The sequence below is a fragment of the Brassica rapa genome, chromosome A06 (assembly GCF_000309985.2).
Source record: "Brassica rapa cultivar Chiifu-401-42 chromosome A06, CAAS_Brap_v3.01, whole genome shotgun sequence".
Taxonomy (NCBI): domain Eukaryota; kingdom Viridiplantae; phylum Streptophyta; class Magnoliopsida; order Brassicales; family Brassicaceae; genus Brassica; species Brassica rapa.
In genome coordinates this window covers 16,924,454-16,941,204 of record NC_024800.2, presented here as the reverse complement: position 1 = coordinate 16,941,204, position 16,751 = coordinate 16,924,454, and the positions used below count along the sequence as shown (strand labels likewise).

Below are 16,751 nucleotides of genomic sequence, written 5' to 3'. Positions count from 1 at the left end.
ACTCAAGATTTTGATTCTAAAATTTTTATGGTTCATAGAGTCATAGAAGCTAACGATTCTGGGTAAGTCACTTTCGTTTGTGATTCTGTGTGCTTGGAGAAGCCTTATGTATGCTAAGGAACTTATCTCACCAATTTAAGGTATGACATCGAGTTTTTTTCCAGATCTGTTCGTCAGACGACTTACTTGGGAAGTCGTCTGGCTGTAGACGACTTACCTGGAAGTCGTCTGGTCAACGCATAGGTTATTTTTGCAATTGACTTTGAAATCTGTAACCTGAGACGACTGAAAGTTAAGTCATCTGTTTTTGTTTGGTTTCAAAAAAATCTCCAAAGAACCTAGACTACTTACATTTCAGTCGTCATAGGTTAGTTTTGCATTTGACTGGATAATTTCAGAAGTTTGACTTCCCCAGACGACTTACATTTCAGTCGTCTGGCGAAAATTAAAATAATAATATTTTTTTAAAAGTAAACGACTTACAATTAAGTAGTCATAGGTTAGTTTTGCAATTGAACAAAAAAACTTCAAGATTTAATTATACACAGACGACTTATAATTCAGTCGTCCACGAGACGACTTACTTGTAAGTCGTCTAGGATTTTTTTTTCCGAGATTCTGGTCAAACCTCGTAAATCCTGGACGACTTACATGTAAGTCATCTCGTGGACGACTGAATTATAAGTCGTCTGTATATAATTAAATCTTGAAGTTTTTTTTTTCAATTGCAAAACTAACCTATGACGACTTAACTGTAAGTCGTCTACTTTTAAAAAAATATTATTATTTTAATTTTCACTAGACGACTGAAATGTAAGTCGTCTAGGAAAGTCAAACTTCTGAAATAATCCAGTCAAATGCAAAACTAACCTATGACGACTGAAATGTAAGTCGTCTAGCTTTTTTGGAGTTTTTTTTTAACCAAACAATAGTAGACGACTTATTTTTCAGTCGTCCAAAATAACAGATTTCAAAGTCAATTGCAAAAATAACATCTGCGTTGACCAGACGACTTATATTTTAGTCATCTGGAATACTTAGATTGAAGTCGTCCGCGTCGTCCTAAAACTCATATTTACAAAATATTTCTCTCCCTTAGTTTTACTAAATTTGACTAAGTTTTTCAACGCAAACTTATAAAAAATATGATATGCTTTGACTAGTTACTATTGTTTGTTCTCATCTTTTAAGAATTATTGTTATAAACAATAATGATGACTATTGTTATGAGTTGGAAAAAGGGTTAAAATGCTTCTTAAAATGTTGTATCAATATGAAGCTACCAACATTCTTGTTTATTAAGATGAGAAAAAGGCCATTGGAGTTTATTATTGCATATGAGAGATCCAAAGATAAGAAAAAGGCTACTGAAGTCTATTATTTCATTGATTTGTAAATGTGTAAACACATTGTTAGCACATTTAATACATCTTGGAAAACATTATTACTGATTTTACAAAAAATTCACAACTAAAAGAGTAGACATGCAATTCACAAAACAGACTACAAACAAAACTATTATAGATCATTCCTATACAAAGACAAGCTTGGACTCCACTTGATATGGAAGAAAACTTTGTCAGAAGACTTCCAGGAAGTCTAGACGACTTTTAAGAAGTCCAGACGACTTCCAGAAAGTTCAGAAGACTTTGTCAGAAGACTTTTAGGAAGTCCAGACGACTTCCAGACGACTTTACAGGAAGTCCAGACGACTTTTAGGAAGTCCAGACGACTTCTAGGAAGTCTAGACGACTTTGTCAGAAGACCTCCAAGAAGTCCAGATGACTTCCAGACGACTTCCAGACGACTAACAGGTAAATCGTCCCAGAAGTCTTCCAGATCTGAAAAACCTGCATATTAAATCCAGATCTGAAAAACCTGCATATCCAAAAACGTTCAAATGGCTTAAAAACAGAAAAAATGAGTGGAATATTAGATAAATCTACCTTTACAGAACACACAAAAATACATATCTAAAAATAATAGATCTACCTTTAAATTAGTGGAAGATGAGTACCATTTGATTAAAAACCTGCAAAAGAGATAGATTAGTAAGAAATACATGAGACAAAACTGAAAAATTCATATAAAGTTTGGTGTTTTCAAGTCAAAGAGATTAGAGGGAGGTTGTCTGTTTTAAAAAATATTTACTTTAAAATAATTTTTAAAAAAAATTTTAGGCGGGAATATTTGGACGACTTACATGTAAGTCGTCTATTTTAATTTCTTCACCAGACGACTGAAATGTAAGTCGTCTAGACTCTAAACATAACCCCTAAACTAGCTTTTATATGTCCGGTAAATGATCCGGTTAGGTTAAAACGTACATTGGTAAAATTAAAGGTTCGATACGATGTGGACGACTGAAATATACGTCGTCCGAGTAAATTATTCAACAGACGACTGAAATATAAGTCGTCTACACCCTAAACATAACCCCTAAACTTAATTATCTAATTAAACACTTCATAAAATCAAATCAAACTTGAAAAGTGTTTACTATACACAGAAATAAACACATATAGGTGAAAACTAATTTTTGAAAAAAACATTTTAGTTTTCCCAAATCTAACCCTAACAATACATACAATACTACAACATATGTTTGCCAAACTCCTTAACCAAAGAATATCATGATTCACTACTTCCACTCATCTATCTTCAAAACAAATCAATTTTATCATATCTTAATTTATATCACTTAAAAACTGTTTATAATTACTTGAATTTTATTTTTCACGCATCAAAATATTTTTTTACAAGATTTATAAATTATTTTTAAAATAAACTGGTACCAGACGACTTACAATTCAGTCGTCGAGACGACTTCCAACATCTCAGACGACTCAGATGATTTACTGGGGCTATATTCGTAAAAATAGCTTCTGTTTTTTTGTTTGGTCACAAGGGGCTGAGCTGTAATTTCACTAGGCTTTTAGGTTAGTTTTGCATTTGATTCAAGTTTGGGTATAGGTTTGGGGTTAAAATCAAGTTGTGGGTTAGTTTTGGCAAAAATCCCTAAATAAATAGTGTGTTATAATTTTATATGATTTAAATGACTTGTTTTTTAAAACAAAATAACCATAAGTCACTTAAATTATTTCTATTTTAATAGATAAAATAAGAAGTGTGAAATAATTCTATATGATTTATAAATCATTATAAATATACATTTATACAATTATAATTATATCTAGAAAGCATTTACCATTTTGCATCTAAACGAGGTGTGCTCAAGATTTATATAAATAAATTAAATGATTTAGAAACTCTGATAAAATGATTTTGTAGGCCATAATTATTATTATTATTTATAAATAATTTCAAAATCTTTATAAATTATTTATAAATCCCATGTGGGTTTTCTAAAACATAAAATTTCTAATAATTCTATATATACAAATCTAATTCTTTATATAAGAATATACAACCATTATATTTATTTCTATAAAAAAATAAAAATATTTTAAATAACTATAAGTAAATAATTTATAAAAAAATTGATGAAACATTATGTATTATTTCTATAATTATGCAATTAGTTACGAAAAATTATTATTTGTAATATTACTTGTGTTTTTGGTAACTTGTATTAATTAGTTATAGAGTTTTCTTTTATTTTTAGATTTGATTAAAATAAATATTTAATAAAATATCATCAACCAATCAAATTATTGCAATTTCTTGAAACTTCACCTATGAGCGACACGTTAGCAGAAGTTACTAAAGTGATTTCTTAATTAATATATAAGTGTGAATTAATTCTATATGATATAAATCATTATAAATATACATTTATACAGTTATAATTAGATCTAGAAGCATTTACCATTTTTTATTTAAACGAAATGTGCTCAAGATTTATATACATAGATTTGATAAAAGTCTCATAAATAATTTAGAAACTATAATAAAGTGATTTTGTAGGCCAGAATTTAAAAAAGTTTGTAAATAATTCCAAAATCTTTATAAATTATTTATAAATCTTGTGTGGGTTTTAAAAGACATAAAATTTGTAATAATGCCTCATATACAAATCTAATTCTTTATATAAGAATATACAACCATTATATTTATTTCGATAAAAAGTTATTAAAATATTTTAAATAACTAAAAGTAAATAATTTATAAAAATAAAAAAAATTGATGAAACATTATATATTCTTTCTATAATTATGCAATTAGTTACCATAAATTATTATTTCTGATATTACTTGTGTTTTTTGGTAGCTTGTATTAATTGGTTCTAGAGTTTCCTTTTATTTTTAGATTTGATTAAAATAAATATAATAAATATTTAATACTCTCTATGTACCCGAAAATAAAATTTTCTAAAGTGTTCACGCTTATTGGGAATTCAGTAAATGTTGATAATTTAATTTTTTTTACTTTATTATACACTTTCCAATAAATTTTCACGAATGAAATTTGATAAATTCAAATATTTTCATTTAATGTTTTTTAAAAATATAAAAAAATACTTTAGACATATAGCAAATCTATCTTTGTGGAGCAAGTAAAAAATCTAAAATATCTTACTTTCGGAAATGGAGGGAGTAAAAATAATCAACCAATCAAATTATAATAATTTCTTAAAATTTCACATATGAGCAATACGTCAGCTCAGAAGTCACTTCTCGATTAATATATAATGGGGGTTTTGGAGGGTTGGTTTGGGTCCATACATTTTATACCACTCTACAAAGTCTATTCAGATATGTTTACTGGCTGAACCGAGTATGCAATTCGGGTATTTCGGTTTCAGAAACGGAGGCCTAAAATTCCACATATCCTCTGGGAAAACGCAGCGTTTATGAGGCTGTTAAACCCACACCCACCCACCCACCCCCAATTCGCAAGAAGTTGCATTTTCGCTTAAACCCTAATATCACAGTTTCGTGACTTTGGTCTTCCTTTTGCGCTTCTTCTATTCTATCAGACAGCAGCAGCAGCCATGTACAGGTCAAAAGCAGTTCTGTCTTCTCTCCGAAACGCTTACTCAAAGATCTCAGCTCAGGTGGGTTCGTCTTCCATTCAATTCCCATGGCAAGTCCGCTCCTTTTCTTCGAGACCAGAGTCTATGCTTCAGTTAGTACTCGAAAACGCTTGGTCCAAGAAAGTAGAGGAAGGATTGAAGAATCCAGATACGTCTTTAACCCACGAGACTGCAATCTACCTGCTTAGGAAACTAGATAAGCACCCGGAGAAAGCTTACTCCTTTCTCCATTGGGTCATCAGAGAATCAGGTCTTACTCCAAGCTCTCCCCTTTACAGCACGATGCTGAGGGTCTTGGTGCAGCAGAGATCCATGAAACGGTTTTGGATGACTCTTTCTGATATGAAGCAAGGAGGGTTTTATATGGACGAGGAAACTTACAAGACTCTTTATAGTTTGCTTAATAAGGAGGAGGACAACAACTCCAAGGCCGACGCTGCTGCTTTGGCTCATTTCTATGAGAGAATGCTTAAGGAGAACGCCGTTTCTGATGTTGCCGCTAGTGTTTCCGCTGCTGTTTCGAAAGGTGATTGGAGTTGTGAGGTTGAGAGGGAGCTGCAGGAGATGAAGCTCCCTCTCTCGGATAATTTTGTTATCAGGGTGTTGAAGGAGCTGAGGGAGCATCCTTTGAAAGCTTTGGCGTTTTTTCATTGGGTTGGGGTTGGTGGTGGTACTTCTTCTGGTTATAGACACAGCACCGTTACGTATAACGCAGCCTTGAGGGTTTTGGCTAGGCCTAGCTCGGTCGCGGAGTTTTGGAGTGTTGTCGATGAGATGAAGACCACCGGAGGGCATGAGGTTGATCTTGACACTTATATAAAGGTTTCGAGACAGTTTCAGAAGTCTAGAATGATGGTGGAGGCTGTTAAGCTTTACGAGTTTATGATGGACGGTCCTTTCAAGCCATCTGTTCAAGATTGTAGTCTTCTTTTGAGGTCCTTATCGGCTGGTCCCAGTCCAGATTTGGATTTGGTGTTTCGGGTTTCGAGCAAGTATGAATCAACTGGGAAGTCTCTCTCGAAGGCTGTGTACGATGGAATCCACAGGTCGTTAACTAGTGTAGCGAGGTTTGAAGAAGCTGAAGAAATCATGAAGGCTATGAGAGATGCGGGTTATGAGCCGGATAACATCACTTACAGCCAGCTCGTGTTTGGTCTTTGTAAAGCTAACAGGTTAGAAGAAGCGCGTGGAGTTGTAGATCAAATGGAAGCGCAAGGATGCTTTCCGGACATAAAAACATGGACTATTCTCATCCAAGGGCACTGCAAGAACAACGAAGTTGATAAGGCCTTTGCCTGTTTTGCGAATATGCTAGAGAAAGGGTTTGATATCGACTCTGATCTGCTTGATGTCTTGGTAGGTGGGTTTCTCAGCCAAAACAGGATCGAGGGAGCTTGCAAATTCCTAATGGAGATGGTGAGAAATGCCAATGTAAAGCCTTGGCAAACCACTTACAAGGCTCTTATAGACAAGCTGCTCGAAATCAAGAAGGGCGATGAGGCGCTGGATCTTCTAGAGTTGATGAAGAAGCAAAATTACCCTGCGTATGCAGAGCCTTTTGATGGATACCTTGCAAAGTTTGGGACTTTGGAAGATGCTAAGAAGTTCTTGGATGTGCTAAGCTCAAAGGATTCGCCTTCCTTTGCAGCCTATTTTCATCTTGTTGAAGCTTTCTACCGAGAAGGAAGACTCGCTGATGCGAAAAACCTTGTCTTCATATCTCCCCATCACTTTAAAACACACCCTAAAATCACTGCACTCTTTGGCGCAGCTTGAAGTAAAACCTCAAACCCTCTCTGGGGTAATATTCTTTTTATTCTCGAGTTATGCCCATTCCTAGAGTTATTATGAAGATGTAGCTTCCACAAGTTATGGAACTTCTTTTTTTTTTCACCTTAAATGCAGTTATTTTCATAATTTATTTCACACCATTTGTAATAGAAGTGCTGAATATGGATTTATGGCCTCTTGACTGATTGTCTTTTTTTCTCGTTTCACCATCGATGTGTTTTTGGCAAAACATTTCGAAGATGTGTGACGTTATTGAATCCCCGTAGTTTATTCTTCGATTGAGTCAGGACAATTGCTAAGTACTAGAGAGCAATTTCGATGGTAGCTATATTTTCTTCCATCTCTATTGAGGATAACAAATAACTTCTATAATAGAGATATAAGTTTCTCTAATGCATTCTCTGACTTTTTATTCTAAAAAAATATTTTTAAAATTTTTAATTATTTTATAATTAACACTTTTTATTTACAATTGTTGATAATTAATTTCATACATTATAATTTTGAATTTTTTTTTCATAAAACTGCAATCTATACTATTATTTATGAATTGATTTAGCTTATTTGTCATGATTTTCATGATTTTAGTTAATTTTGCTTATTTGTCATGTTTTAATTAGGTTTAAACTGAATCTTTAATTTATTAATAATTTTTAGTTGACTCCATAATTAATTAATTTAAATAATATAACTATAAAATATGTAATAAGATAAATAATTATTTTGATTTTGCTTATTTGTCATGTTTTCCATGATTTTAGTCAATTTTGCTTATTTGTCATGTTTTTATTAGGTTTTAGTTTAGTCACTGAATTATTAATAATTTTTAGCTGAATCACTAATTTATTAATTTAAAAATATATTCGAATGAATTTTATAAAATTAAAAACAAATTTTGATTTAATAATATATAAATCTATGTCTTATATTAAAATTCGTATTTTCTTATTTGTCATATTTTATTCGGTTTTAAGCTTTTATATATGTCATTGATTTATTATTAGTTTTTAACTGAGTATTTATTAATTTTCATAAAACCCGTAATAAATTTTATATATAATGAAATATCAATTTTATTTTAATAATGTTAAATTTATATGTTATATTAAATAATTAAATTACAAAATAATATAATAAAATTGTGAAAATATATTTAAAAATTAAGAGAATTCTTATATATATTGTGTTACTATCTGAAAATGATATTTTTATTATAAAGTTAAAAAATTAAGATATAAAACAATTTATAATTAAATATTAGTCAAACAAAAATATTTATATAAAAATATTTTCTAAACTATTTCTAATATATAAATGTTTTAAAACTTTTAACACAATAATAAGTACATAGTTTGATGAACGTTTTTTGACATATATAAATAATTTGATGTTTGATTTAACTATTTAAAATCACAAATAAGAACTTAACTTGTGACTGAGTTCAAAACAAATTATTTTGCTTTTACTTTAACCCGTTTAAGTTTAATCCGTAAAACGCTATAGTTTCAATTGGTGACCAGTAGAAGACCAAACTGCTCCATTGTATTATTTTTTCCTGGGTCTTATTTGCTCTCATGTCTCTGTGGAGGAGAAGGAGTCCTTAAAGTCGTCCTCCCCGTGCTTCCACAGCACCTTATCGATTCCAAAAGGTTCATCAGGTAACGGTTGTGCTAGAATCTTATTGTACAGGTCCTGAAATCGCCTGTTACGCTTTCCACTAACATACCATCCATTCAAATTTGTTGCCTCTTTCACAGTAGCTCTGCGAAATAGACCCAAATATACAGTTCCTATAGCTCCAGTAACGTCAATCAACCGTCCCATGCCCATCCAATCATCAAACCAGAAGAAAGTAGTGTCTCTATTACGCACCTCCATCTTCAGGAAGTCATAAGCATGGTCCCTTAGTTTTAACAGCTTTCTCCAAATCCAAGAACCCTATGTATCATCCCTCACATCCCAGAAAGAACTGTGTCTGAGCAGATAAGAGTGAGCTAGGCTGTGTGAAAAGACGCCAGATTAATCTTAGATCAAACACTTTTGAAGAGTCCCTTAATCACCTTACCCCTAAACCACCTTCTTCCTTAGGGTAGCACACGTCTTCCCAACCAACCTTCGCCTTATGTGTCTGAGTTGGTGATTCCAGACCATAGGAATGCGCTACACATTTTTTCAATGCTTTCCAAAAATTTCGCAGGCAAAATGAAAGCCGGACTCCAAAAGTTGACAATGCTTGCTACTGATTTGATCAGTTGAAGCCTCCCCGCGAATGATAAGCTTTTATTAGACCAGCTGAGCAGCCTTCTCCGGACTTTGTCTATCAGAGGCTCGTAATCATGTGCATTCAACAACTTAGTTGTCAACGGCATTCCCAGGTAGCAGATCGGAAGATTGCCAACAGTGATACCTTTTGTCTCAGCCTCAATTAACAGTGGGTCGAGGTTTGAACCTGCTGCAAACATCTGAAACTTAGCTGCATTGATGTCGAGACCTGACATACCTGCAAAGGTCTCCATAACCTGTAGCACTCCCTGAAGAGAATCTGTTGTGCCATTCGTGAAAATCAGTATGTCTTCGGCAAAACTGAGATGAGTTAGCTTAACCCCCTGGCATTGTGAGTGATATGCAAACTGTCCCTCCTCTGCGGCCTTATTGAGCAATTTAGACAGCACATTGTTGAATATAACATAGAGATATGGCGATAGAGAACACCCCTGTATTATGCCCCGAGCACTGGTGAAGAAACTTTCAAGATTACCATTTACTGACACTGAGAACGCTGCAGTGGAGATGCAAATCTTGATCCAATTTATGAACTAAGCAGGGAGACCCATTGCAGAGAGAACCGAAGTGATGAATGACCATTTGACTGTGTCAAAAGCCTTGGATATATCGAACTTAATGGCACATCTCTCAAATACAGTTTCTCTGTGATAACCATTCACCAACTCCGACGCTAAAAGAACATTCTCCACCAGCAGTCTCTCTTTGATAAACGCAATTTGATTCGCTTCCACTGCATCTGGAAATATAACTTTGAGTCTCGAGGCAAGCACTTTCAAAATCACCTTTTAAATGAGGTTGCAGCAAGAAATAGGCTTGTAGTCTTTCATCTTCTGAGCTGTTTCTGTCTTTGGGATCAAAGCAAGGATTGTGGCATTGATTCCTGTCGGCAGGAAACCAAACAGAAAAAAGATTGGATTGCAGTAGTGACGAAATCTCTTCCAACCACAGGCAAGCAGCGACAAAAAATAACCATCGGGGCCAGAGACCTTGTCGTTTGGAAGCGCATGCAGAGCAGCCTGAATTTCCAAGCCAATTACTGGAGCTACTAGTGTTGCGCAAGCCTCCGCTGGACATCTGTAAATCAAGAGATTTCGAAGATCATTTACTGAAACCTCCTCTCCAGATGCATCTTGAGACTGTAGGAATCGCTGAAAATAAGAGACTGCTTCCTTCTTGATGTCCACTGTCGACGTGAGCACCGTGCCTTGCTCTGTTGTGAGGCTCCTAATTGTGTTACGAGCTATTTGTGTCTGTACCATCCGATGAAACAAAACGGTGTTGTGATCCCCTGCCTGCAACCATTGAATACAAGACTTTTATCTATAGAACTTCTCCTCTATCTTTGCCAATTTTTTCCACCTAGCTGCAGCCTCCGCTTCCCTCACAAAGGTCTCTGGACAAGGATCCAAGAGAACTTTATTCTGACATTCACAAAGCTCATCATACACATGCTTTGTTCTATTCTGTAAGTCGTCATAGTTGGCCTTATTTAGAGCCCTAAGATGAAACTTTAGCGCTTTTAGCTTCTTGTGGAAACATGACAGAGCAGATCGTGAGTGATAAAACATGGGAGAAGCCTCCCAAGCTTCCTTAACTGTAGGTAAGAAGTCCTCATGTTCTGTCAAGTAGTTGAACAATCTGAACGGCTTTCTTGACTCATCCAAATGGCCTGTCAGTCGAACCAGACAACGAGCATGATCTGAGACCCCACCCACTTCAAACTTAGCAAAAGATTGTGGAAATGCATTTAGCCATTCCCCATTAACCATAGCTCGATCTAGCTTATTTCCAGTCGGATCCTCCTCACGCTTGTTCCACCACGTAAAAAGAGCTCCCACAAAAGGCAAATCCAGTAACTCACAGTCTGTTGTAGCTTCCTGAAAATGAAACATTCCTGCCTGATCCCATCGATAATCCAATGCACGGGAGTGTTCGTTTGTGGCCAAAGTGACGTTGAAATCTCCTAGAAGAATCCAAGGCAGATGAAGATGAGCATATGCCACTTGAGTTGCCCTGAGATCTCTCCAAAGCGGAATCCTATCTGTAGCAGTGTTGTACGCATAGATTGCTGAGCAGATAAATTTCTCTACCGTGCCCGGCACTTGGATAGCACATGTGATTATCTGATCACTCATGTGAAGTTTTGTGATGTAACCTTATCAGACCACCCAAATCAAATCCTCCCTAGAGGATGATGTTCATAGTTTGTAATAAACTGCTAATGAGGCAGAGCGGCTTCCATAAAATTTTTACTCTTCTCCTCCTGAACTCTTGTTTCTACAAGACAACCAAACAAAGGGTGCTCAGCTTGAATCCAACTTCGTACAGCTCTGTGTTTGCATGGCATGTTGAAACCACACATATTCCATGAAAAGAAACTTGTCATAGCTTCCTTATGGAAGATTTCTTGGTTTGGCCTTGCTTCCCCACAAACTTCAAGTCTCTCGATCTCACTATTGTCTTCTTAGCTGACTTCTGCGGTAGAGCTCCCACCGCCCTTCTCCCTTTCCCAGTCACCTGCTTAGAAGGGTTCGATTTATCCTCAACTAGCTCCCCCTCCTCCATCCCTTCAACCCCATTGCTAGAATCCTCCAAATGTTCTTCCTCCTCGTCTACATCCTCCAACAGAGGACTGAACCTGGAAGATGAAACCACAAAACTCGAATCATCTTCTGCAATCTGTAAGGACCTCTGGTTATCTACATGAATCGATGCAGCATGTGGGCTATGTGCTTTGCCGGAGACCAGTTTCCAATTTTCTTCTTCTGAATCAAAGAATCTCTCTGTCACAGGCTCAGTGATTTGTAGCCTTGGCATCAGATTACGGGTATCTTCAAAACCTGCGCCCTCCAACTGGTATATATGTTTCTCACCCTGAGAGTGAGTACCTGTGGGAAGTGCTGTTAGCTCCCTTAAGAGATCACTCACTACATTTCCTCCCTTCTGAATCCCCTCCAATGACACTGGCTGCATTTCTACTACCTCTAGATTCGCTTCTATCTCACCATTCTCAACAACTTTTACTGCCCTTACACCCTCCAGGCCTCTTTTGAGGATGCTAACACTACCTTGTTTGCAATCTGTTCCCTTATGACCCCAACCTTTACAGGCAGTACACCTAGGTGGAAGCCAAGGGTACTTAACGTCAATCTCACACTGTTCTCCACCTTTATCTTTGAACTCGATTTTCTCAACCAGAGGCTCATGTAAATCCACCTCCACCAATACGTGAGCTACGTCCAATCGAGTACATTTTTCGGTATGGGGGTTGAGCCTTACAAACTTCCCTGTTGTTCGCGTTAAACACTTCAAACCCTTGTACGAGAAGAGGGCATTTGGGACTCCTTTCAAATCTACCCACAAATGCATTGCAGATAAATCGGGGGCCTCAATGCAGCTTCGGGAGACCATTCGCTGACCACTAGCGGAACATCAGAGATATGCCAGTACCTCCGTTGAATCACACAGGCCCTCGTATGGCTATTTTCGATACGGAACAAGACCGTATTTTTCTCAATGAATTGCACATCAATCTTGGATCCACCTTTCGGAGCAGCTCAGATTCGATTCACCGTAGCATGAATAGATCCAACGTGAGGAGCGTCTCCAATGAAATATCCTGTGGGAACCGAAATTCACACTGTCGATTTCCGTTTAAATAAGGAAAGTAGGAGAACCCTAATTTTCCAGAGGTCCCGGATATCTGCTAATACAACACTCTAAGCAATCAGAACACGAGATAACAACGATAAATTATAAAAATCGTAAAAAGAGAGCAAAGTAGATCTTATTCCGAATCTGCGTTTGAGCGTTACAATAATGTAAGAGCCTGGGCTTCGAGAGCTGTCAGCGAGATTCCTAGTTAAAAAACCCTAAGATGGCAACAACCTAATTGGGTCGCAGCTCAAATAACAAAAAACGGAAAATTTCCTAAACTGCTTTAAATGCTAAATTTGCTGTGTAAGAAGTTCTCTCTCCATGCCTCTCGCCTAGGACTCCTTATATACTCGCTTCTAGGTCGGTTTACGCTTTTCCCCTTCTGCCCTTAAGCCGTCATAGCCTAAAAATGGAGATATTCCCTTTTTCCCGATCTTCGTAATTATCTTCAAAATTTCGTATTTATCCGCAGAAACTTGACATTTATCTTTCCTTGCGAACCAAGCGTAAACCATCCCACGGTTTACGGGCTACTGGTTAAGAAATCGTAAAGTGGGCTTCAAGTCATGTCTTAGGTCCCTTTGGGCCGTCTTCTGATTTGAAGCGTTTATTACGACTTCTTTCGATAAAAACAAACTTTTCGCGGTTTTTATCGTAAAGTTTGATCGATGACTTCAAATGATGGAAAACATGAAATGGGTTCGCTACGGTCTTCGGGAGATAGCATCAAAGGGTAGACGAGAATGCATGGATTCGTGTCGTATCGATGTTTCGGAAGAGCTCGGTCGCTACGTAGCGACTGAGCTTGGCTCGAGCTTGTCGCTAAGTAGCGACCGTGCGACCTTATTCGGGCTTTTCTCTGATGTCTCGTGTTTCTTCCGCAAAGCTCTTCCTAAGAACAAATCTTTTCCGAAAAAGTATTTGTCGTAAGAAAATTCTTACTTTCTTCTGCAGACGTTTTGAACGTTAACTTCGTCGCAACCGTTTTTGACCCCAACAGTTAGCCCCCCAGCTCGTTAGAATCATGGATCAAGAGACGAGGTTCTAGCGTGCGGTTTGGCGATTTAGGCAAAGATAGGCGTACCAGACGAAGTTTATACTCTAAACTCCGCGGAGGAAAGTTATCGAGAAAGTATATGTTTAAAAATAAATAAAATTCTAAGCTCATACTTCTATAAGTAGTGAGCTCTTGTTATTCATTTCCTTCATACCTTCCTTTATTCAAATATTCTCTAGCTTCTCTCCTAAATTTTAGCTTTCAACATGTCTTCTTCCCAAGGTGGCAAGAGAAGTTTGGACGTTGAGATGGGCGAGGCCACCTCCCCAGCTCCGATTCCGACTTCTTCTGTCGAAGCGCCGGCTTGCGTCGCCGACCATCTTTCCTTCTGAGAGAAACTAGCTCGTCGCAAAGCCGAGAAGGAGCCGGCTCGAGCCGGTACCGAGTTCCCCTTCTTTTTTCTGCCCTGGCCGTTGCTCCGGACCATGGGACCGAGGTCAAGGTTCTGCAAGACGCAGGAACTCTTGCTGGCTCGAGCGTTCCAGATACTTTGGTTCTCCCTGCCGGATCGGCCACGACTCTGATTCTCGTCGAGGATAAGGAGAGGGCCGCTGAGTCTATGCCTCCTCCTCTGGTCAGAAAAGATATCGTTCTAGCGCTGCGTGCTCCTAGTGCTGTTCCGGTTTCTCAGCCTAAGGGCCGGAAGAGGAAGTTTACCAAGGGCGGTGACGGAGAATCTTCGTAACAAGGAGGCTCGAGTCTAGTGTCGGGGCTCCGCGGAAAGGTTTGTCGCCTGTTCAACCCTTTTTTTTCATGATGATTTTTTTTTATCTTTAACTGTTTTGTCGCTTCGCAGTTCATGTCATTGATCGACGGGATGATCAGCGAGTGCGGTTCTGAGGCCAGTCGTCTTGCCGGGGAGTTGTCAAAACTGCAAGGTAGATGGTCCGAAACTGAAGCCATGCTGACGGCTGTCAAGGATTCTCATTCCGCGAAAGTGTCCAAACTCGAGGCTGAGATAGGGGAGCTCGAGAGGGACCTCGGGAAGACGGCGAACTCTCTGCTTAAGGAGACGAAGGTCAGGAAGGCCGAATGTTCAGAGGTGCATCGACTTCAGCGTCAGATCGAGGGTGACGTAGGATTAGCGAGCCGCGGGATCCGAGAGGCCACAGATGCTCTCTGCTCTGAGTTCCAGGCTTGTTTGGCGAAGATCTCTGCCTTTCTTGGCTCCCTCGAGTGCACCCGGAGCAGGGATTTGGCCTTGGCGACGATCGAGGGCGGGATGGCCGTAGTTCGGGTGTTCCAGAGTGAGACTCCTCCATCCTTAGAGGCCGAAGAGACCCGGTTGTCCGACTGTAAGGGGGATTTGGTAGCCGTGGATGGAGATTTCGATCTCGTCCTAGCTGACCTGAACTCCGCGTGCTTCCTTCCGGCGTGTTCAGAAGACCCAGAGGGAAAAGATCCCATGGTCGGAGAAAACGGGGGTGACGCTGCTCCAGACTTGGACGAAGCGATGGGTTAAGAGGGAGCGTGAGTTCAGAAGACGACTATGGTTTAGATCTCTTCTGAGAGATTTTTTTTTTATGTTTGATGTTTTGGCCTTAAATGGCTTTATTTCATGTTTCGGGACTGGCCGTTTGTGGCTTTGAATCCCTGCCGTTTCTGCGGCTTTCTTTTATGACAAGATGTGAAATGTTTTGTTCGAGACCTGTTTCGAGAGTTAGCGTATGGTTCGGAAGGAAGGTGATGAGTTGTCGTCTCATATCCTTCTTCGATGTGAAATGTTTTGTTCGAGACCTGTTTCGAGAGTTTTTCCGCGAGATATAGATTTTACGGGATATCTGAAGATGTCGAATATAAACATATAGGCATGGTTTTAGGATCTCTTATCTTTTCGATATCATGCCTTGAGATGTTAGAGATCAGAGCGCTGGGCTTAGGGCAAGACCTAGGTATACTTTCGGTTTTAAGATTTATGCGGTGACTAGCCGACTATCGATTTATCTATCGCAATTTTTACCTGATTTTTACCGATTTAAAGTCCGCGATAGGTCTCGGCTTACACGACTTGTTTGATACGAGTCGAGCATCTCTCCAGAGATAATTTTTAAGCCAACTGGGAGTGCTAGACCAAAATTTTGGGTTTCTTTTATAGCGCTATTATCTTTGTGTCGGATGTACGAGAGTCATCTTTGTGAGATGGCTATGTCTGTTGATACCACTCAAATTACCCTAAGAAGTGTTACTCTCATCAAAAGAGGTTTAGATGTAGTACTTAGGGATCGAATCCACAAGGAGCTAGGAAACAATTAAATGCATGTACCACTGGTTAACAGACTAGATCTTGTGTCTCACCGGTTAGATGCAGACAAAAGAGAGTGTCGATCGATAGTCTATTAAGACGTCGACCGATACACCTTTGCCAACATCGATCGATTGTCAGTTAAGGACATCGATCGACGGGTTCTAGCCAGACCTATATCCAAGAGTTCTTTGCGAAAGCGAGCCTTGAAGATTGCCGCCTCCAAGTCCCGTTTCAAACTCTTTTATTTGTGTCCTTATGAATCAAGCCTTAATGGTTTTAGCCACCAAGTCCTGTTCAGACTCATCCTAATTAAACAATAGATCTTATTTATTTTTTATTTTTATTTATTTATTTATTATTATTTTTTTTATATACTCACTAACTAATCTAGGGTCAAAATCTAGAGAGAAAAAATGTGATAAATAATCTAAACCAGGCGTTACCTTCCAGACCTGTCTGAAGAATCCGATCCCATGTATACCAAGCCCCAAGACAAGCGGTTATGTCAGGTTTACTGTTGGAAATCAGCTCTGGTTACTTCATACGGTTCAAGGCAAGTGTGTAGTTGATAGGTTGATCTGCTTTAGCATCTTTAGTGCTATCTGCAATCAGTAAATCTAAAATGGTGCTAAAGATTGGTTAGATATTCATGTTTAAATCAGTATAAGATTATAGTCCCTATTTTCAATAGCTAAGCATAATTTATTTGAAATTCCTTT

General features: G+C 37.9%; 2 protein-coding genes across 2 annotated transcripts; one reads left to right on the top strand and one right to left on the bottom strand.

The window, feature by feature from the left end:
• The first annotated feature begins 3,038 nt into the window (after positions 1-3,038).
• LOC103873543 (pentatricopeptide repeat-containing protein At3g48250, chloroplastic) lies at positions 3,039-7,046 on the top strand. The gene has a single exon (XM_009151953.3). It carries the CDS (start codon positions 4,955-4,957, stop codon positions 6,770-6,772), a length of 1,818 nt encoding a protein of 605 aa, XP_009150201.1. The 5' UTR covers positions 3,039-4,954; the 3' UTR covers positions 6,773-7,046.
• A 1,313-nt stretch (positions 7,047-8,359) lies between these two features.
• Positions 8,360-11,208, bottom strand: LOC103873691. The gene is made up of 6 exons (XM_033273502.1): positions 10,420-11,208; positions 10,060-10,365; positions 9,634-9,855; positions 9,003-9,501; positions 8,853-8,947; positions 8,360-8,725 (listed from the first exon to the last, which is right to left on the bottom strand). The coding sequence occupies exons 1-6, from the start codon at positions 11,206-11,208 to the stop codon at positions 8,360-8,362; spliced, it is 2,277 nt and encodes a 758-aa protein (XP_033129393.1).
• Between the last annotated feature and the right edge of the window lie 5,543 nt (positions 11,209-16,751).